Raw genomic sequence first — 23293 nt, 5'->3', positions numbered from 1 at the left:
GGGGCGTTGATAGCCGAAAGACAAGGGCACATGCACCAATCAGCCGGTGTCCCGATGATTGAGTGCTATGTGCCTTATGTCCAAGGCTTGATGCAAAACTACTATCGAGCCGGGGGTCTCACCGGAAGCAGCCTCTCTATCCCTATGGGATAGAGGTAAGGCTGTCTACATCTTACCCTCCTCAGACCCTACCATAGCATTGCTATTGGTGGGATATACTGAGTACGATGATGATGATGATGATGAATAGTTTAAAACATTGATCAATCATGATACATTGATACCTGACTCAGATTGAGTTTTTTTGTTTCTCGTAAATCATCTCATTATACATAATAAACTCAAATTTCTTTGGTTGTGAAACAAAACATAATAAATTATTCGATATCATATAAGGAAAATGATTAAACCTTGCCATGTGGTGCATCCCCTCAAGCCAAGGGTAGTATGATCATATGATTCCCTACCCCAATTTGCAATCTGCCCACTATGCATTGTTATTATTAATTTAACAAATTAAAGTAACTATTTCTTTATTCAAAATCACAAATTTGATGACGTTATCATATTTCTTTAAGGGTTGTATGTTATTGATCATTTGATCTTGACTTGATTCATTTCAACTAGTTAACTAACAATCATGAAATTCATCCCTTAAATAAAAAAATATAAAAAGTGATACAAGATACACACATTAAAAAGACACGTAATTGATTGTGGGTCGTATTACAAATAAAGAAAATTAAAAGGCAATGATATATATTTTATTTTAATAAAGTGTATATAAATTATTTTATTGTATTTGAAAAGTATATAATATGGGATTTATGGTTTAAAAGAAAATAAGCAATGATTTGTTTGTTAATTGAATGAAGGTGGTTGGGGCGCTCAAAACGCCATTCTTTCGAATCTCATTCTTCTGACACAACAGTACAATTATAGTTATGGTACTACGGTTAATGCAGGGTGTTCAAGTGAAAGAAAATAAAGCTCAAAGTAATCTAGAGATGAGATTGGTTGGTTGATTAGGTTCAGTGTTTAAAGACGCAAACGAATACATTGCAACACTATTTAATAATATCAGATTGTTTGTCTTTACTTTAATATTTCTTTATTATTTTTCCAATTAAATTAAAATTTCATGCAACTTCATATAAATAATGAATGTACACACACAAGAAATTTCATTAGGTTAGATGTTTGTTTGTTCGATAAAAACTTAATAAACGAATATTACAAGGCTTTATTCGATTCAATTTGATTCATTTACAGCTACAGGTATTCATCATTGTGTTTTACGTTTCAGTCAGTTGTGTTATATGTATTCATCATTTTGTTTTACGTTTCTGGTTGGTTATTGTGTAATATGTATTAATCATTGTTTGTATGTATTAGACAATGTGTTGTTATTTTTTCATTATATTTATATATTGTTATTACATAACAATGTTATTAATTAAAAAAAACACAACGATGATTTGAAAGACACAATACAAAAAAAAACACACAATGACAAACAAAATGATACAATGACGTAAATTTGTTTTAATTTTTATATAACAAAGTCATACTCATATTAAAGATAAAAAACACTTGTTATTATGGTGATATTTATAAAAATATCATATGAAAAGTTTATTTACGTTTTAAAATGATCGCGCGCGCGGGGGGGGGGGGGGGGGGGTTGACGTGTGACTGGTATGTGGAGAAAGAAAACTTATATTATTACTTTTATATCATTTTCCCTTTGGTCATCGCCTTGACATATGCTAATTATTTATGTCTTTTCACAATTCTCATTTTTTTTTTGACATTTGTAGAGTAACTTAACCCAGTCACTTAAATATAATATTTATAAACCCAATAATTTCTTTATTAGTATTAAGATGTCAATCTAAAGTTTTAAGTTATGTGTCATTTTCATACATGGCGTTTGGGCACCTACGCAAATTTTATTTATATTTTTACATTTTTTGTAACTAAACACTTGATGTTTTAAAAGTCATGTAATTTTCGTACTTTTCGCTAACCTCGTCTATATTTTGACGTTTGGTTGGGGGTAAAACGGTCTTTTTGTGTTGTATATTTTTTAATTTCTCATTTCTTTTAACCTGAACTTAAGTGTATATTCATACTTGAGGTTTAACTAACTACGTAACTTAATAACATTTTTAAAATATTTTGAAATTGAACAATTGACATCTCAAGAATCATGCCATTTACGTACTTTTTGATAACATTTTGTTTTTGTTGTTAAGACAGGGTAAAACAGTCTTTTTTTCTCATTTCTTTTAACCTCATTAGACATGTTTATCGACACTCAAACTAAATCAAACTCAAAATTTGGGTTCTTCGATTGTTTACACGTATGACCCTTCTCGTATCTTTTACCTAGCCCATTGCTAAACTTTCCACCATGATAAATTCCAATGTAAACTTATGAGGGAGGGGGGTGGGTGTGTCATTTGCTAAAAATTAGAAAGTAATAAAAACATATGAGTTAGAGTTTGCAAAAGTAACATTTTATATATATATATTTTTTTTTGAATGTTTAAGCTTGCCTCCTACTATTTACAATAAACCGCCATTGCCAGGGATCGAACCCTGGACCTCTCACCCAAAGGCCTAAGCCTTTACCATCCCACCAAAGTGGAGATGGCAAAAGTAACATTTTATATGGAACAAAAAGATGATTGAAGTGCAAAACTGACTAACCATACTCCATCATAGGATCGAAGTCAGACCATTGCTCTTGAAAAACTCAAATTCCAGCCTTACGCGTGAAGTTAAAGAGCCTAAATTCTGAATTTGATGAGAGTCAACTGAGTTTGAGGAATTAATTTTGTGTTAGGATTTATTTAACATGATAAACTGATATAAAGGAGTTAAAATAAACGAGAAATTACAAAAAAAAAATAATAATAATAATAAAATAAAATGCAAAATAACCGTTTTACCCTTGACTTATCGACAAAAATAAACAGAGTTGGCAAAACTTATGAAAATAACATGATTCTTGAAAAGTAATGTGTTCAATTGCAAAATCTTTTAAAAAATATACATTGAAGTTGTATGGTTGGTCAAACCTTTGATATGAAAATGACACTTAGCTCTAAGTTTTTTCTAAACCAATAACCATCTTTAATATAGTATGAGATATTTGCATTGTGTCCCTCTGGTTTGGGGCGGGAGCGACTTGCGTCCCTTCCACAAAAAAATTGATTTGCTTGTATCCTTGTGGTTTTTGGGCAGGGTCACTATGAGTCCCTCTGGAAAATCATTAATTGTGAATAAACTGAATTGATTTAGGTCATTACATTATGGATATCAAACGATTAGTGTAACATCTCTAAAAATGTGGTTCCATTTATGTCCAAGCTGAAAGTGCAAGGACTAAATTGCAATTTGGCAAAGTTGACTATCGACGGACCGCCTGAAGACATCTGTGGCGGCAGTTGTGGGACATCACCTTTGTAGCCTTGGCAAATTGTTTTAAATTGACCTTCCAATATTGTTATGTTATATCAAGCAAGCGCACATTACATTCCTTATCTTTTCTTTCTCCCGCATTCGTGTCAGATTGAAAATGATAACCCATGTCCAATAGTTTTCCCTTTTTTCAATTTGGACATGTAAACACTTTAACAATCGTGACCCGACTGGATAAACATTACCTGCAAGATAATACTTGTGCGTACTCTGCATCATTCACTACAATGGTTTACCCGGGTGCAACTTTGTCTACAACATTATTGAATATGAACAACTGCTCAACAACGTTGACGTCATTGTTGGACCTGGTGACACCAACGAAGGTATGCAAAATCCAAAGATCATACGATGCCACAACTTCGAGCATAATGGATGGGCCTGGATAGTCACTTCGATGATGCTAGCCTCGCCAAAGCAGTTGGACAGTTTGACCATGGGCAATGGATGCAATCGATGCTACCAAACATCCTAAGAAAATCATGTAATTCTTCATACACCTTATATAATTGTTGAATGTCAAGCATATACTTGTTAATTGATCGGACCGGATTGATTGGTTGGGCCGGATTCGAAACGGATGACATCACAACTTAAGATTTTAACAACTATGTTTTCCCGGTATAAGCACACAAGAATTGTTTCTAGTATTATACTATTATCCCACCATACTTGTTTTGTAAAAAGGCCTAAAGAATTAAAAGGAAAAGTGGATAACACTGATGTTGACCTATTGTCACTTGGAGCCACAGAACACATAATATTAACCAATGCCCTTCTCAGGAAATGCCCAACATCCCTTGAAGATTCCTAATACTTGGACATTGTATTACTATTTTTCAGACCTCCCATTCGATATCAAATCTTAAAGATAACCGACCAGAAACTGTAACCTGACATCATGGTCAGCCGGATACCAAGCAGGATAGGCCGTTTCAGCCAAAAATGAGATTATAACAAGACATGCCTGAAAAAATGACTTTTAGTCTCGGGACAACATATGGTTAACCATGTTGTGAGGCCCATTATCTTTTATTTCCTTGAATAGTCAAAGTCAGAAAGACAAAGCAATGGGTGAGGAGTGATTGGTGATGATATTTTTAGGGAGAAGACCTGGGATTGTGGTTCGTTTTCAATTGTACGTAGTGGTTTTTAACTTGAAAGTGAAAAACGTCTTGTCATGTAGGCATGAGAGCTCTTACTAACTTTTAACTTAAAAACGAGTAATGTTTAACTGAAAACACAATTAATATTTAATATTAATATTTTCTTGTACATATATAAAAATGTGTGTGCAAAAATATGATTGGTTGGATTGAAGATGTGGCCCCAACTCTTGACACCCTTGTCCATTAACTAGTTAGTGCCCAAAGGGGCTTGGCGCCATTGTTTGTAGTGGTTTGGCGGAGGAATGGATGGCAAGAGATGGTGAGGTGGCTTGGGGCGCCACCACACTACAACCAGTTAATGTTGCAATTATGTTTATTGATGTTATTAACTTAATGTTGACTTGTAAGTTGTGTTATTTTATTGAAAGTTAAAGGTCTAAGAGGAGTTACTATAAACTTGGATGGTAGGGGCGACAAACAAACCCGAACCTGCTGGTAAATATGCAATTTGAAATATTTGGGATGAGTCTTCGTGTATGAAAATTAATTTTAAAATTTTGTGTTGGTATAGAAGTGTTTGGTATTATATGATAGCTACCCGATTATCTGAACGATACATACATATATACCCAAAACATAGTTGTAGACATTTTCTTTTAGTTGTCCCTTGCTAATAGAGTAATCTAGTAATCCGCTGGCTTTATAATTTTTATATATTTTTACTTTCCTTGTATAATAAAGTTATATAAATACTGGAATAATAAGAAATGTCATTGGGAATACCAAAGAATAATTTTCATATAGGGACATCAAAGAGTCGGCTATATTATTTAACACTACTCAAGCTAAGACCATGTGTAGTCGTAAAGCTTCACATCCAGGGGTTATGCGCCACGTGGCGCCCAGTCAGAGTTATGGTTTTGTACAAAAACAGGCTGTAGTCAAAACTTTCCACATCCAGGGGTTATGCGCCACGTGGCGCCCAGTCATTATAATTTTATTTGTTTTTTTTAAATAATAATTCATTTAAAAAAATACATCAAATTAAAATAAAAAATAACATAAATAATACTAATAAAACTAAAACTCATTTATATTTTTCTAAAATTTTCGCTCGTCAATGTAAGGCCCCTTTACCGGTAGCCCTACTTTCCTGTTGGATTTACTCATAAACCAGTTCTAAATATCAGAGTTAATTAAAACATTCGAGGAATATAGAAGCTTTCATAAAACATTTCATAACAAAACACATCTTGTCTTAAAACGTCATCTTGTCTTTCAAAATAAACAAAACATTAAACTTAAACGTCTTGAGTCTTCCGATGCCAGCCTCTTATTCAATGCCACGTGTCTCCTCAAGCGAGCTGCCTCATCCTACTCACCTGCGTGCATTCTAAAAGTCAGATACGCTGAGTGAGTTCTAGTTAATCATACATTATACAATACACATAAACTTATATTCTTTCATTCATACTTTCATACTTTCTTTTGTATTAATTTACTTTCATATCTTACGTTATAAAGAGCATTACGCCCTACATTCCTCGAGTATTATTAGGGCTCGGTACCCTCCTTCCTCGAATATTATTAGGGCTCGGTACCCTCCTTCCTCGAGTATTATTAGGGCTCGGTACCCTCTTTCCTCGAGTATTATTAGGGCTCGGTACCCTCTTTCCTCGAATATTAGTAGGGTTCGGTTCCCTAGTTCTCGAATATTAGTAGGGTTCGATTCCCTCTTCGTTACCATACAACCATACATCATACCTCGAGCATTATTAGGGCTCGGTACCCTTTTCGTAACCATACAACCATACAGCCATCATTTCCTTCTTTTATTAACTTTATCACGTTCATACATATAAGCATACATATCATACTTACCTCATACATAGCGTTACAACCCGACAGTACGTGCAATATCCGAAGATCGTTCACGTACCATCAAGCAATCATTCATACATTTCACATTATTCACATAAGACATACACTTATCTCTTAGGATAAGCGTATTAACAAACATATTGAGTATGCACACAGCCCCGAAAGCATAACACATAAATGGGGCTAGAAACTCACCTGAATCCTGTTACGCTCTCCGTTAATCGTTATTCCCTTCTTGAGTTGTGCACGGCTAACTGTATAATATTTACATGTATCAATTAACTACTACTACTCATGTTGTATATCTATCTTTATATAACCCACAACGAACGGGGGTCCGGGGGCAGCGCCCCTGGCAGCGGGGTCTAGGGGCGGCAGCCCCTAGCAGGGTCCAAGGGGATTTTCCATTAGCATTTTGAATCATTGAATAATATGTTACTTAAAAGTTCAAGGGATGAATTGTAATTAATTCATTCTTCTAAGTCCAGGGACTGTTCTGTCATTTTATTAAACTTTCTAGTTCGTTATTCAGTCTTTAACGAATTGACTTATCTTAGCGAACTGGTCATTTGTAACGAACTGAACCCTCTAACGAACTGGACCTCTGACGAATCCGTCCTTGTACGAACCAGTCCACATAGCGTATCAGTTCAAGTAACGAATTAGACCTTCTAATTCGTTATCTCCTTTAACGAATGGCTATAACGAAATGGGGGGGGGGGGTAATTCGTTATCTTTTCCTTAACGAATCAGGACACGAACTAAGGCTAGTTCGTTATCTTTCCTCAGCGAATCTACTTAACGAATCAGGACATGAACTAAGGCTAGTTCGTTATCTTTCCTCAGCGAATCTACTTAACGAATCACCCTTAATTCGCTAAATTCCCGTTAGCGAACTAGGGTTAGGTCAGGGAATGTCAGAACATTCCCTGACATACCCTTAACCTCGTATTACTTTTCCGGCGCCGCCTTTCCGGCGCCGTCATTGCCGGAAAGCCGCCGGAAAAACGTGAACTCACCGGAAAAACGATTCTTAACTCGTTTTTCACCGTTTTTCGCCCCGTTCGATCCAGATCTGAGCTAGGGTGATCCCTAAGCCCATCATAGGTTCGGTTTATACCCGATTCCACCCGGATCTCGTGATTTAAACGGTTTAACGGTGTCGGCTCGTTGTTTCGCAACTTTATCTAACGAGTTAAGCTCATACAATATTAAACTATCGTTACCTCGGATCGGTGCTCGGTTTCCTTCTTGATTTCGGATAGAGATAAGGAAGAACTAGAGAGAAATCTTAAGTGTGTGTTTTGGGTGGTGTATGGAATATGTGTGAATGAGGATTAAATGGATATTAAGGGTTTATATATTTATGAATCATGGGCTTAAGCCCATGGTCTTTCCTTCTTTCTTTCCTAACCCAAGACCATAACCCATATTCATTTACCCAGCACTGGCCCAACTCGTATTCTATTTATCTAAACCAATAACGACCCACTATGAAATAACGAAATTTATTTTTATTGTAATAACTGAAAGTAGGATGTTACAGTCGATTGACTTTTAGAGATTGGACTATCGGGTCGTCTTCGGATAGCTCGTTTGATAAAATCTCGATGTCTTTATCCATCTCATTCCTTCGAAGTAGGCCGACGGCGTCCAAATTTACTTGAAGTCGTTGGGTTCCAAGTTAGTGTAAATCTTGGAGTTGAGAGTTCATTAATTGGAATTGGCTTTCCAATTCGGGATTCGAACCCGTTGCCGACGACGAACCGGCCCCTTTCCCCTTTCCTTTGCCTTTGGTTCTTCTACCCCCCGGCCGAGGCATGTCGGTAGTATTCACGGGGGTCATTATCGCTTAAGTTGAAGTTTAGAGCGTCGGAACGGGGCGTGTCTAGATCAACCGAAGATGATGTTTTAGACTTTTTTTTACGCGGACCACCTTCGCCTTCGGCTTCGGCATCCAACACCAAGCCTCATTTTGGGTGAAACCTCAAGAAGTCTTTCCAAATGCCAAAGTAGTTGAAGGTCCCGCCGACCTTATGTTGAAACTCAACCAACGCGTTATCCATGACTTCCGCGTCCGAGACACCGCTACTCCTAGTTCGATTCATCCGCGAGAAAACCGTATGGAAAGTCATGCATTTGGTGTTTATGTCGCCCCATTTCGACAGTAACGAATCTTTTTCTCGACGCGAGTCCCCGCCAAGGTTGTGAAACCTCTCTATAATTTTGTGCCAAAATACCCCCATTTTTTGATAGTTCGCTAAAAAAATAAAAACATTACAAGTTTAATGTTTGTTATAAGAAATTTTAAAAAAATATATATGCATTTTAAAAACCTACCGCATTTGGCATCTTCCGATATTTGGCACCAAGCACGAGCACATAGTACGCACTCGTCGATACTCCACGATATCACCGTCTTTTTAACCCGAGGTTCGCCGGCGGGCTTCTTTGCGTGTTTTTTCGAACGTCCGCGTTGGCTCGAACCGCCCTCGGGTTGTGTCTCCGGCACGAACTCGACCTCGGGTTGGGTCTCCGGGGCGGGTTGGGAACCCGAACCCGCAAAAATGTTTGTCATTGGGTTTTGGTAACCGGGCACCGCATTTGGCATAGAGTTTTGTAGAAGTGCAAAGTACGCGGCCATTTGCGGGTCATACATTTATGGGACGGGTACGGTTGGCGTCGGGGCGATAGATTGGTTCAGTTGTGGATTTTGGTTGGCTTGACGGGCATATTGACCGAAACCGAGAATATTTTGGTTGTTGTTTGGAAACATGATGGTAGAAATGTTAGTGTAAAAGATATAAATATTTGTGTAAATTGGTAGATTGGAAGGAATGTGTTAAAAAATATATGTTTGGTTTGTTTATATAGTATAAATATAATAATTATTTTTTTAAAAAACTTCAACGGCTCCAAACCAACGGTAACTTTTTTGATCCGCGTGCCATTCTCGCGTTTTAGATACAACGCGCAAAAAAAAAAATTCAACATAACGCGGGGGAGGGGGGGGTGTACCCCCGCGTTATAGACCATAACGTCTGGCACAACTTGCCACCACACCTGGTCTAAACATCCTAGAACAAAACAATTAATACGATTATAATCCAGGCTTCCACATTGACCATTTATTTTTGAAAGGCAAAAATGTTACCAAGAGTGACCAACAGAGCTTAGGCCCAAGAATGTTATGGTTATTTATCAACGTTAAAATGATGCCAAATATTGTATAATGTTAAATGATTTGCGAGATGATATCATACCAGGACAAAAGGGGGGGGGGGGTCTCAAAATATATTGAACCAAACCAGTATCAACCAAATTCTCACCGTGACGACCGTATAATTGAACTAGTTTTGATGATTTTACATACTCAACATAAAGCCTAAGAAAGCTATTAATAGTCCGCGTACAACATCCCATGTTTCCGATATAGTCCACGACAATTTTTAGATTTACTAAGGTTTAGGAAAACGGTAAATTAAACCGTGCCGGTTGGATTAAAAGAGTAGGCTAGATTGATCATATTATTTTAAGGAAAATTCTCAAAATAACCCAAAAGATGAGAGAAGAAAAAGATCTTAAATTTGTCACATTCCCAAACTAACCCATTAAATATGTACTGATGCGACGCTTTGGTAAAATAAAAGACGAGATTTTTAAACCAATCATAATTTGACATGTGGAAAGCATCTGACACACCCGACGAGATTTTTAAAAATCTTGTGGTTTCCGACCATATTATAAACTTAAATCACTTTTTAGAAAACAGTCTATCAAGACGGTTTTTTATGTTTCTTGTCTGGTCCGTTCATATTATATTTTTCTTGAGAGTTGAGCTTTTTGAATTTCGTCTTTCAAGACGCATTTTGATTGAATTTGTTCTAAGGAGTTCATATTCTCAAGTTTCTTCTTATAAGTTTTAAAAGTTTTAATATCGTCTCGACCGATAGGATTATTAGTATTCCGTCTTGACCGACAAAGTCTTTTAATATTCCGTCTACTCCGACTATATTTATAATTAGGTTTTAGGTGGACCTCACTTTCCAAATTAAACCATCAATTAAGGATAAACTCTCAAGAAAAATATAATATGAACGGACCAGACAAGAAACATAAAAAAAACCGTCTTGATAGACTGTTTTTTAAAAGTGATTTAAGTTTAAAATATGGTCGATAACCACGAGATTTTTAAAAATCTCGCTGGGTGTGTCAAATGCTTTCCACATGCCAAATTATGATTGGTTTAAAAATCCCGTCGTTTATTATAACGAAGCGTCGACTCAGTACATATTTAATGGGTTAGTTTGGGAATGTGGACAAATTTAGGATTTTTTTTTCTCTCTCCTCTCTTGTGTTATTTTAGGAATTTTTCCTTATTTAAAAGCATACAGTTTTAGTGTTTAAGGAGTTAAAGACATATCCTAATTCATTAGTTTGCAACTTTGCATTGAGTTTCTATAATTGATCAACATGATTAATTGTTGGAAAACACTAGCTAGGCTAATGATGCAACTTGAAACCCAACTTAACATCTCTTTGCATTTAAAAGAAAAATAATAGTACCGGCACAAAATATTGTTCGGACAGTATCGGTTTGTCACGGTAAACAACAAAAAAAATCACATTTGACTTGTTCAATTATTTTTTTTGAACGGTGACTTTCATAGTGGTTGAATATTCAACCACAGCTCTCGTAGAGAGCCCCAACCGCCCCACTCGAGCCAAGACTATATTGTTTTAACCGGGTCCACGCTTGGCATCCGAGTTTGGCTAGGCGTTCCACGAGAAAATTTCGAGCCCCCTGCCACTTGACAGGAGTTGTCCGCCCACAAGAGCAAGCTCTCTGGGAAGGGACACTCTAATAGAAAACTCGTGTCGCCATCAAGATTCGAACTTAAGAGGCCAACTGGCATCAAGCTCTTACCCATCATTTGGCTGGCCACTTGAGCTAGCCCATTCATTTTTGATTTTTTTTATCGAAACATAGATATATATAAGCACGTTGAAACGGCATATTCAAAATTTTATATACATTACATTATTAGAATTGAAAAAAGGATAACTAGTGTCACTTTATTTAAAAAAACATCTGATTTGAAGTAGCTTTTATTAGGGGTGAGCACGGTTCGGTTCAGTTATTGGATGAAACCCAAACCGAAACCGAAGCTATCGGTTATTTTAGAATACCAACCGATCGATTTTTGGTTATTTTCGGTTTTTTAATTGTGAGTAGACATTGCAAAAAAAAAAGAATTCAAAAAATAGAGTATCTCATATATATTGAATTAAAAATACAAAAATAGGCACGTGTTACGTGGAATCAAACAAATACAAAGTTGTTTGAGTAGTAATGTACAAAATTCAACAAAGTTCTAAATAAAAAATACACTAAAAGTTTGGCCCGAATCTTTATTCATTATCTTATTCATCTTCAGAGTTTAGACTCAATCTTCATCATCTTTATAATCTTCATCACCGTCAATTGTAGATTCTTTTAGTGTTTTGTTTTCGGTCATAACATCTTAAAAAAACACATAGAAAACACATGTTCGATTAATCGGTTCGGTTTTTAGGTTTTTTTAAAATGAATAACCGAACCTAAACCCAAAAATCGGTTTTTCAAAAAACTAAAAAATTAACCGTCGGTTAATGCTTCAGTTCAATTTTTTTCGGTTATTCGGTTTCAGTCCAATTACTCACCCCTAGCTTTTATAACAATTTTGGTTGTGCTTTGATTACTTGTACATCACTACTTTACTCATAACTTGGTTTAAAAAATAAATATATTAAAACGCGGATAAAAAGTTATATCTCACGAATATATTTAGAACTTTTCTTAGTCTGTAGTATCTTAAAAAGTTATGAGATAGCCTATGAAACTTCATTAATCATTATAAAAACAAAATAGTTAAAAAAATTCTTTTAAAAAACACTAAATATAAAAAAAGTATATTAATTCTACAGTTTAAACTATTAATTACACGCATTTAACTAGATCCCAAACCCGTGTTCCAAAGTCGACGTATACCCACACCAAAGAAGGAGACAAGAACCTCCCTAAAAACATATGTTAAAACAAGAGTTGCATAATATTATTTTACATTTTCGTTTACTTCTTCTTCTTCTTCTGCCAAAGAACCCCTGTCTTCTCTTGTTGGTATTGTGGCAGGTGCTCTGAAGATCATCTTTATTCTGGGCTCAAAGGTGCGTGTTTTTTGTTTCCAGCTTTGAGCTTCAATTAATAAAATCTGATCTTACTTTTGTTTCTAAATTACACATGGGTTTTTGTGATCGTTTCTGATGATTGCCTGGGTACCAACTATTTTAGGGGTTTCTTGGCTGATTTCATATGTGTTATGTGTCAGTTAGTTGGATTTCTGTTTGACTGATTGGATTTGTGAACTCTTGTTGCTGCTTGCTATTTATGGATCTTTGATTGACGCCATGTTTATAGTGATTGTTTTGACTTTTTGAGAGGTTTAAAGTGTTTCCAAATAAGGAAAATGTGTTTGTTTGGTTAAAAGCTATATTTGTAAAGTAAGTTCTTGAAGTGATTTTATCAAAAGCTACTCATGTTTGTAGCAATTTTGAGACACAAAAAGTAAGGTTTAACTAGAGAGCTCTGCTCTTGTTGTGACACAACGACTGTCAAGTGGCAGTTGGCGGTATGGTTTCATGAGGGAATGCCCAAGTCAAACTCTGAAGTCTGAAGCCAACGTGGGTCCGGTTAAGACAACATAGTCTGGCCAGAGTGGGGCATCGGGCCTCTCCAAATTTGGAGAGTGCAATAGCCTAATTACAAGAAAGTCGTCGTTCTAACAAAAAAAAGCTAGTATTACTAGCTTTCCATTTTAATAAGCTTTAGCTAGTATTACAACTAGCATTTTTACTGATTTGGGTCATATGTCAAACGAAGAGTGCCCATATGGGTCATTGGGTTGTATGAAGGCCTGCATGATGTGTTTCACTTAACAAAAATGACTAATGTGAACCACTGACAAAGTCATATGGCATGTATGGCCATTTTTCGACCTATCATACGGGGCATATGACAATTTTTCGTTCTACCATATGTCCCATGTGACATCGTATGGTCTGTATGATGTAACATACATGCTGGTGTATAGATTTAGGGCTTTATAGTTTTATAGCCATGTCAAACAAGTCCCTTCTTTTCGGTTAGTAATGACTTAAACTAATGTGATGTGTGACACCGCATCGCACATTGATTTGTGTATGTATTGGTATTCACTTATAAAATGAAACTCTCTAGTGTGTAGGCAAATTAACATGAATACATGACCAAAGATTCGTGTATATCATTGCTATATATGTAAAATTGTTCTATCATGACCATAGGGATATAACACGCTAGGAAAGATGGATACTTCCATGATTTTCCCTAACCAAAGAGTGCTACATAAACCAATAAGAAAAACTTAAATCATGTTTTTCAACTGTCAGTCCTATATTTCCATACCAAATACATATGTAACCATAATTCTTGCTAAAAGGTGAATTATGGCCCATGAAAGTTTTCACAAATTACTCATATGCTAACTTCTACATTGTCTTGTATACATATAACTAATATCTTGTTATATTTCTCTCATGCTACTCAAGGGTTAAACCATGGTTTTCAATTTCCGATGTTTTTCTCTTGTAACCGCGCAAGATGAAGGACCACCACTATCAATTGAAAACTTTTATACCGCAGATTCAACATTTGAACTTAGACAATCGCGGACCGCATCTGCTCCTCAAAGACAGGATATCCCAAATCGAAATGTGAGATCAAGCAATCTTAGGGTGTTCTCTCTTGGTGACCTTAAGGAAGCAACTAATAACTTTGATAAGTCTTCTAAGATCGGTGAGGGCGGATATGGGATTGTACATAAGGGCGTTATTAAGAGCTTAGAAAATCCGTCTGATGATATTTGTGTGGCGGTGAAGCGGGGTAAAAGAGGACAACGGGTTAGTGTTCCTAACTTTCCTTGAATAATCAAGTTTCATACTTGTTCACCCTAGTTTCACATAAATAAAGATTCTTTTTTTTTATTTGTTCTATTAGTATATTTATTTTCTTTTCTTTTTGAAAAATGAGTTATCGTTATTTTAATAATACATTATATTTTTTATTTGTTGAGTAATCGTTTTAAAATTAATAAAAGTTATATGTATTAATTTTTTTTTAAAAAAAAGCTGAATGGTGAAAGATGGACGGGGGGTTATAATGTGGCGCTGAGGTGGCACATATTGGTGAATGGTGAATGAGGAGTATAACACATAATGTAACACTTGACTTTCTATTGTGTAAAACCGGTGACATGGCATATTATCAAGCTTGCACAATTGACACGTTAGGTCAACATTAGTTGCATAGTTAAAAAAAAACATGGCATCTAGACAAAATCGAAACTTGAGTGGTTTAACCTCTTAGATGGAGCAACAATAAAACTTGATTACTATATAATGTTTTCCCTATAAGATTAATTTAAAGATTGACAGGGATTCAAGCAATGGGAGACGGAGGTGAATATTCTCGGTGACATTATGCATCATAACCTTGTGAAGCTAATCGGCTATTGCGATGATCAAAATGACTGGCTTTTGGTGTATGAATACATGCCTAATGGAAGTGTAGACGATCACTTATCGGCTAATTCAGAGACCCCTCTCTCTTGGGACCGGAGGCTAAAGATAGCCCTAGATGCTGCTATTGGTTTGACATACCTACACGAGGGAATGGGAGGGGCGCGCAAGGTGTTTAGACATTACCATTAATTACCTTTTTTCTTTATATAAGTTTGACATGTTCTTGAATAATTTAATTTGAATTAATGCTGCAGATAATCTTTAGGGATTTTAAACCCTCAAATGTTCTTTTGGACAAGAACTGGAATGCAAAGCTTTCGGATTTTGGATTTGCTAGGGAAGGTCCTCAAGAGGGACAGACTCATGTCTCAACATCAGTATGTTTATTTTGATTTCATTAAACTTACAACTTAGAGATGATATATTTACAAGCTAGAAGTTAGAACAATAGAATATTAGAATGCTGCACATATATGTTTTTCTTCATAATATATGATTTTGTAATGAGTTTGATGGCAATGTGTCACCGATTAGAGATTTAAGATTAATATAGGAGTATTGGGGCATTTTAGCCGTTCAAAATAAATATGTGTTTGTATAATTAGTAAGGGGTGTAAATGAGCGTAGATGTTCGTGAGCTACTTGAGATCGGCTCACTAAAAGCTCGAGACGAGCCAAGATGAGCTCGACCAGGCTCATTTAGCATATGAGAGCTCAAGCTCAACTCATTTTGAGCTCTATTTCCAAAGCTCGAGCTTGGCTTGTGGGTAATTTTTCAAGCTAGAGCTCAGCTCGGGTCTGGCTCGTTTATTATTTATTAATTAATCTGCATACGCTTTTATATATAAACTAATTATAATTTTTATGAAATAATATAGTGATTTTTTAATAAAATTATATACAAAAATAATAACCATCATTAGATAAATATGTATTTAAAATATAGAGTAAAAATTATATAAATATTAGGCTCGTTGGCTTGCAGGTTAGCTTGAGCTCGATAAGTGAAGCTCGGGCTTGGGCTAGTTTATTAAAAAAGCTTATTTTAGGCTTTAACTCGTTTAAGCTTGGCTCGATTTGAGCTTTTGGTGACTCAATCTCGAGTGGCTCACAAGCCCTTGTGCACACCCTGCTATTGATTCTACATTCTACAATCTAAAACAATTTTTATATCTTTTTACAGTTCTAATATCATGAAGAATGTATTATTCAGGTAGTAGGAGGAACAAAGGGATATGCAGCTCCAGAATATGTTCAAACCGGGCGTCTAAGGTTCAGTATTGACGTGTGGAGTTATGGCGTCTTTCTTGAGGAACTGATCACGGGCCGACGCCCAGTTGTAAAAAAAAACTCTGTGGAAAAAGATCCTGAATGCACAAGTTGGATATGCTGCTGTGCAGGTGCAAGAAAGTCAAATTTAACCGTTGACCCGAGGCTTGAGGGTACTTATTCCGAGAGATCAATTCAAAAGATGTGTGTTGTTGCGGAAAAGTGTGTGGTCAAAGACCCGAGGAAAAGGCCGACGATGAGTCAGGTGCTGCAAATGGTGAGAGAGGCTATAGCATTGGAAAGTCAACAACCGGTCAATGGTGGCCGTATATAATGGCTGTGGATATTTTGTATATTTTGTAAAGTTTATTTGAAGATTATATTTTTTGGATTGGACTCCATACTTTGTGACTGCATTGTGTCAGACTATTTATAGAAATTGAATGTATGTAAAAGACATGTTTTTTTGCCATTTATGGAACAAAGAGTGGTATTAATATTGAAGTTTTTTTTGCTAGTGAATTGTATGTCTTTGATATACTTGATTGTATTTTGAGATTGAAATGTTATTAGCAAAAAATATCATTTTTTGACTCGTACATGTTTCGACTGGAATAAAAGTAATTAATTTTTAAAACTACCCGGTCCGTTTGTAGGTATAGTATTATGATACATTTTCAATGAAATTATTTTTGCCAACTTACTGGCGGCGGTTAGATGTATGGCTGAAGCCAAGTGGTGAGGGATGATTAAGGAACGGTCGCTAAAAGTAGCATTTTTGAGGTATATTTCGATGTTTTTCTCAAAGTTGATGTCACGCCAACAAATAAAAAGCCATATGAACACTACTTGGAAATTTGTATAATTATATCACTTTTTTAAGTTTGTATATAATAAGTTAAACTAAAAATGTATATCATTGAGATAAGTTTTCTTATTTTGTACATTTTTAAATATTCTCATCCTATTTTAGTACAAGAATCATATTTATAATCTTAGTTTCACTAGAGTAAGAATAAAGATGAACAGGAAACTAATCGATCAAGAATATCTGCTCAAAAGTTCTTTCACAATAATTCACATTATGTGGAAATTGGGATCATTGGTCATCTCATCACATAAAGTTAGGTTGACAATAATTAATATTTGGGATATTTAAAAAAAATAAAATATGTTGTAATGCACATATCTTTTCTAACAATTTAACTTGACTAGGAAGGCTAGAAGGGTGCTCATTTATAATATCTACTACCTCAAAACCAATTAAACAGCATACATTACTCATCTCAAATGCCCCCACTCTTTCTATCTCCTCTCTACACACACATGGATCTCTCTCTCCTCCTTTCATCGGGTTATAGTAGTGTAGTTCTTTCACAATCTAACTAGTCCTAGAAGGAGGCTGGGGTGTACCCGACTACCCACATAAAGTACCATATCAAATTAGGCCATGTGTACTAAGCGAAATTGAGGGTGAAATGGGGCGATATTGGGGTGGAAGTGTGGAACACCGCCCCCTGGGCGAAATGGAGCGGGGGCGTGGGGTATTTGTTGCCGGGAGGAGGAATGATTTAATTATTATTATATTACTATGTGTGTGTTATATATTTATATATAAGGGGAGGTTAACGTATAAATGAAATTAACGTGCTAAACGTGAGAATCAAGTAGAGTAATTATATATACAAGTAGAGTAGTTATGTAATTACATCATAGAGTAATTATCATAGAGTAATTACATAATTACTCTACTTGATTCTCACGTTTAGCATGATAATTTCATTTGTATTTTATCCAAACCCTTATATATATATATATATATATATATGTATATATTATTATATTATTATTTGTAGCCCCTACACCATTACACCCCAAAAACAAATTTCCATCCCTTGTTGGCTGGGTGCCACGTGTCGCAATTCGCCCCGATTTGTAGTCCCTCCACTACGCATAGCCTCAAGGGTACTTGCAGGCACCCCTTCATGTCGGAGCCAAACATGGTATTTTTAACTCAAAACAATTCATTAATTCTAGACGCTAAATGTAAACATAATTAGTCATCAAATATTGAATTTAGTTAAAAGACTTGTTATATAATAATTCAAATCAAAACACAAATTAAAAATTTAGACAAATCATTTTGGATAGCTATATTTTCCCTCTCGTTGACTTGACCAACTCTTTTCAGACGACAAAATTGAAGATCATGCTAAATTATTATTATTTGAAATTAATATCCATGAAAAGAAAGATGTTGTTTGATTGGATATAACATTTTCTTTGAAATGGGCATTGATGGGTGAGTAACCGTGAGTTCACACACAAAACTTGATAAAGTCATAACAATAATCATTTTCTCTCATATAATACTATTATATTTGCAGATTTTTTAGAAGAAAACCAACAGAAAGATAAAATCAAAACAAACATAAACACGAAAAAAGAATAAACCAATTAAAAGAGAGGAATATTTAAATTTATAGTTCAAACTTAAAGATTATTGGAGGCTCCGGTTTTACACATTTTTACACTTAACTAAATAATATAGTATTGTTATATTAATAAAAGAAAAACTATACAACAGTGTAAAAGTAGATACCTAGATTGCGTTCGGGTACTCGGGGCGAAATTGATTTGATCGGGTCGGTCAGTAACATCACCGGAGGTGGTGGTTCAGTTATGCAGTTCAGCCTGGAATTTTGGGTACGAAAACTGATTGGAAAAAGTGATTGTTCGGCTCGGCCCATTGGCCAACCAAATAAGGCAATGGCTTTGGGCCTCAAGTATTTCTAGGCCTCCAATTTTATATGGGTTATACACTACATGTATTTTAAAACTCAGTTTTTTTCTATTAAGAACTTGTCAATGGATTACACGTTAAGAGTAATGCCCATGTCATTAATGATTCATCCTTGTATTATGGTACACATAGTAGAAAATATAAAATAAAAATAAGGACATAAGCTAATGGCAGCCGAAAGTTTAAATCTTAAATTATTTATAGTTAGATTTTTTATAATGTCAAATATAATTCGAAAGTTTGAATCGGGTCAATATAAAAAGGTTAAAGAAACAAAGAAAATTTTAACTTCACCAACTACAAACTTATTAGTTTATTATTATCGGTCCCAAGCCCTGGAAAAGGAGGGTTTACACCAAATGGATTTTTCAAAATGCCTCAACATTTTAATTCGTTTTAGGCTCCACGAACGTTGAGACAACCATGATGATTGCGTGTGTGATGGAATGCCATTTGGTTTGGGTAAAGATGAAATTAACACCACCTCTAGTTTTGAGCCGTCTTCATATGATTGGTTAGAAGATTTGATTTCATTTAGTTTTTCGGGTTGTGTCCCTATTAGTCTTAAGAGTGTTCTGACTACCCAAAACACAATGGTTTAATAAACAATTTTGGGTTTCTTATAAGTAATAAAAGTTACTTATAAAATTTTAAAGGCAAGCAAAAATTATCGTTGGAATGCATATAATATTGTCATCATAATGTAATACTTATGTCATCAAGAATAATCTAACCCACATATTTCCTACATTATTAAAGTTTTAAACAACTCTTTTAGTCAACTTTTTAACCTATTAATTTGGTATACTGATTAGATTTCTTTTCCAACCACCCCATTGCTTTCTCTCTCTCTCTCTCTCTCCAAAGTCTTTGAATCAAATAGATTTGTTTCCTGTACAATTTCTAACCTTGATGACATAATTTGTAGTTAATCAATCAGGGTTTTTCAGTTTGCTAGTAAATTATTAGTCTTGTGATGAATCTCATGTTAATTTCTTGATTATGTGGTGTTCTCTTGCACAATCTTGATATTAATTATTCCTTTCAAGATTTCATTTCTTGATCACTTATTATATCCATACCACCTTAAAAGGTTAGTTATTATGTTATATGTTTTAAATCTGTAATGTTCTTTTGCAAGCGTGCATATTTATGCTTGCACGCGGGCAACATTTGTGTCAAACTTAAACACTGCTGATTATAATCTATATTTTTCTAGCTGAGACACTAAACCTTTAGAGGAAATGAAGTGTTTTTCATTCTCTTACCATGAAGAAAAGAACGGAACCACGAAAAATCGGACTTCTTTATTTTCAGGAAGATCATGGACAAGGTTTAAGTCTCATACCGTGTCTGATGTTAGCACTGAGACAAAACGAAGGGCTAATGTTCCAACCTTTTCACAAAGGCCAAGTGGCCTAAAAGTGTTCACTTTGGCTGAACTCAAGTCGGCTACCAATGGCTTTAGACGGTCTTCAAAGATTGGCGAGGGTGGGTTCGGGTGTGTCTACTTGGGCTTGATCAAGTCCCCTCAAGACCCGACTAAAACGATTAATGTGGCTGTTAAACAGCTCGGTAGACAGGGTTTACAGGCAAGCTTTTGTTGCTTTATTCAATAACCCATTACAACAAAATAATATGAAATTAGCAAATAACATATTTGTGTAACGAATGACATATACAACGCGACTCAACTTTTTGGGTCTAAAGCGGATTACAAAATCAGTATCTTTTTTCGCAAAAAAACAAATATCTTCTTTTGCTTAGGATTCTAACATGAGAGAATATGATCACACATTATCTAAATCCATAAAATTAAAGGGCTTTATTTTTATATATATACATAATACATGTGTGTATATATAATTAAAGATTGTTGTTCTAACTTTTTATTTGTGATGGATAGGGGCACAAGGAGTGGGTGACGGAAGTGAATGTTCTTGGGGTGGTTGAGCACCCGAACCTTGTGAAGCTCATTGGATATTGCGCAGAAGACGATGAACGAGGGATCCAACGGCTTCTGGTTTATGAATATATGCCCAATAGAAGTGTTGAAGATCATTTACTGGCTAGGTCCGTGGAACCTCTATCATGGACCATGAGACTTAAAGTGGCTCAAGAAGCGGCCCGTGGCTTAACATACCTCCATGAAGAAATGGACTTTCAGGTAGTTTGTTACAACTTTAACAATATAGGATTCTTCAAACACACATCTTGGGTAATAATCGTCGTGATTGATGTTATATTTTTGTAGATTATCTTTAGAGATTTCAAATCTTCCAACATCCTTCTTGATGATCAATGGAACTCCAAACTTTCAGATTTCGGTCTAGCTAGGTTAGGTCCTCAAGAAGGACTAACCCATGTCTCCACAGCGGTACATTCATCCATGATAAACTTTTAATTCCCTCCGTCCCATTAAAAGTGTCTACATTTCCTTTTTTATCTGTCCCATTACAAATGTCCACCTTCAAAATTTGTTAGCCAGTTTCCAAGTTTATCCTCAAACACACACAACTAACATTAATAAACAATATTTATAGATCCAATTTTCAAAGGCATTATTGTCATTTGGTAAGCAAAAAAAAAATAATTTAATCTACCTTAAACTTTGTGTTTTTCAAACTAAGACACTTTGATCGGGACGGAGGGAGTAATATATACATAGGAGAAATCTACGCAAAACACCATATATTATGATAACAGGCAGACAAAAAATTGCATTCTCGTTCTTTTGGTAATTGAGTAGGAAAACAAATGTGTGAATTTCTCAATACAACGGTTGAAAACCCTCTTCTAGTCATGTAATTTCTCTGTTTTCAACCGGCTAGTAGCTTGCTAGTCGGTGCTTTTAATGCAATTCCGTTAAAAATATTGCATACTTATGTCAATCTTAAAAAGTGAAAAATAAAAGCAATAATATTTTGTTGTTTCTTATTAACACAATCACACCTCCCATGAAACTCAAAAATACAATTATGCACAAATTGGTTTGATTCATATAACCTTTAACCAATGACATTGAAAAATTATATGATCAGGTTGTAGGAACAATGGGATATGCGGCTCCAGAATATATCCTAACGGGACGACTCAGATCCCAGAGTGACGTGTGGAGCTACGGTGTTTTTCTGTATGAGCTTATCACGGGTAGGCGACCATTGGATCGTAACCTGCCCAAGAATGAGCAGAAGCTTTTAGAATGGGTGAAACCGCATCTCGACTCTAAAAGGTTTAGACTAATAGTTGATTCTAGGCTAGAAGGTAAGTACTCACTGAAAACAGCACAAGAGCTTTCCATTATAGCCAACAAGTGTTTGTCTACGAACCCAAAAGCAAGACCAAAAATGAGTGAGGTTCTTGAAATGGTTAACCGGGCTGTTGGGAATGCATCAGAAGGAACCAGTCCTAGATCACCTGTAGGCGGTCCGGCTCATGTTGTTCCTACTATTGAACCCGTCAATCCAGACAAATTTTTTGTATAAATATGTAGTCGCTTTGTCTAGTTTGTTATACATAGAGAAAGGGCATATTAGCAATTTTATGTAATCATATGATATGTATTTTGTTGTGAAGTGATATTAACACAACCAAAGCATCAATGAATCAGACAATTAGAAACTAGATTTAGATGGATAAACTGAAGGTTTACGGTGAAAACCGAACCATACACAATCATGAACAAACAAGAATTACAAGAAGAGATGAGAAATTAGAATAGAATCTGAAATAATAGAAGAACCACTATTTACTTAATTAACATTCATCTTATTTCATCATAATCGTTCTTTGAATCTCTTCAGCATATATCAAGCGACTCCTGTCACATTTCCACGGGTCACTTCTCTTATTGGTCCACCTAAACTGGGGTGGTTGGGCTTGTCTGGACTCACATCCGGGTTCATAACAGTTTTTATGTTTATGACTACTTCAGTTCATGAATATATATTTGTATAAGATAATGTTGTTAAAACTGATCTAATGGAACACTTGGACTGGGAACCGGACCTTTAACCGGTTCGGTTGGCATGATTGAACTTGTTGGGTCGATCGGTTTTGAAGATAAGTGGCGGCTTGGTTTAGTATTGTGAAAAAATGTATACATGTTTTTGTTTTTTAGATTTAAACTTTGAATCTCTCATGG

General features: G+C 35.4%; 3 protein-coding genes across 4 annotated transcripts in view; all 3 read left to right on the top strand.

The window, feature by feature from the left end:
• LOC143550622 (30 kDa ribonucleoprotein, chloroplastic-like) overlaps window positions 1-23293 on the top strand; it is a 126839-nt gene that overhangs the window by 26926 nt on the left and 76620 nt on the right. The gene's annotated exons all lie outside the window — the stretch shown is intronic.
• On the top strand, window positions 12599-16868 carry LOC143550620 (serine/threonine-protein kinase PCRK2-like). Its single transcript, XM_077041239.1, has 5 exons — window positions 12599-12686; window positions 14106-14456; window positions 14991-15245; window positions 15332-15454; window positions 16291-16868. The coding sequence occupies exons 2-5, from the start codon at window positions 14115-14117 to the stop codon at window positions 16678-16680; spliced, it is 1110 nt and encodes a 369-aa protein (XP_076897354.1). The 5' UTR covers window positions 12599-12686; window positions 14106-14114; the 3' UTR covers window positions 16681-16868.
• LOC143550599 (serine/threonine-protein kinase PCRK1-like) lies at window positions 19948-22684 on the top strand. 2 transcript variants are annotated; one of them, XM_077041219.1, is made up of 5 exons: window positions 19948-20246; window positions 20374-20741; window positions 21056-21316; window positions 21404-21526; window positions 22191-22684. In XM_077041219.1, exons 2-5 carry the CDS (start codon window positions 20394-20396, stop codon window positions 22632-22634), a joined length of 1176 nt encoding a protein of 391 aa, XP_076897334.1. In that variant the 5' UTR covers window positions 19948-20246; window positions 20374-20393; the 3' UTR covers window positions 22635-22684. The 2 variants fall into 2 exon arrangements, with proteins under 2 accessions (XP_076897334.1, XP_076897333.1); XM_077041218.1 differs by having other exon boundaries at window positions 19949-20242; window positions 20369-20741.

Source organism: Bidens hawaiensis, unplaced genomic scaffold, assembly GCF_021521415.1.
Source record: "Bidens hawaiensis isolate Kalapana, Puna unplaced genomic scaffold, B.hawaiensis_p1.1 tig00016116_1, whole genome shotgun sequence".
NCBI lineage: Eukaryota > Viridiplantae > Streptophyta > Magnoliopsida > Asterales > Asteraceae > Bidens > Bidens hawaiensis.
Note: the sequence above shows the minus strand (reverse complement) of the source record. Positions and strands in the feature narration are given on the sequence as shown.

Bases quoted from the DNA above. Each gene is read 5' to 3' on its own strand.
- LOC143550620 (XM_077041239.1), top strand. From the start codon at position 14,115: ATGGTTTTCAATTTCCGATGTTTTTCTCTTGTAACCGCGCAAGATGAA. The intron at 14,457-14,990 runs GTTAGTGTTCCT...AAAGATTGACAG, and splicing joins GGGGTAAAAGAGGACAACGG to GGATTCAAGCAATGGGAGAC. The intron at 15,246-15,331 runs GTGTTTAGACAT...TTAATGCTGCAG, and splicing joins GAATGGGAGGGGCGCGCAAG to ATAATCTTTAGGGATTTTAA.
- LOC143550599 (XM_077041219.1), top strand. From the start codon at position 20,394: ATGAAGTGTTTTTCATTCTCTTACCATGAAGAAAAGAACGGAACCACG. The intron at 20,742-21,055 runs GCAAGCTTTTGT...TGTGATGGATAG, and splicing joins TCGGTAGACAGGGTTTACAG to GGGCACAAGGAGTGGGTGAC. The intron at 21,317-21,403 runs GTAGTTTGTTAC...ATATTTTTGTAG, and splicing joins ATGAAGAAATGGACTTTCAG to ATTATCTTTAGAGATTTCAA.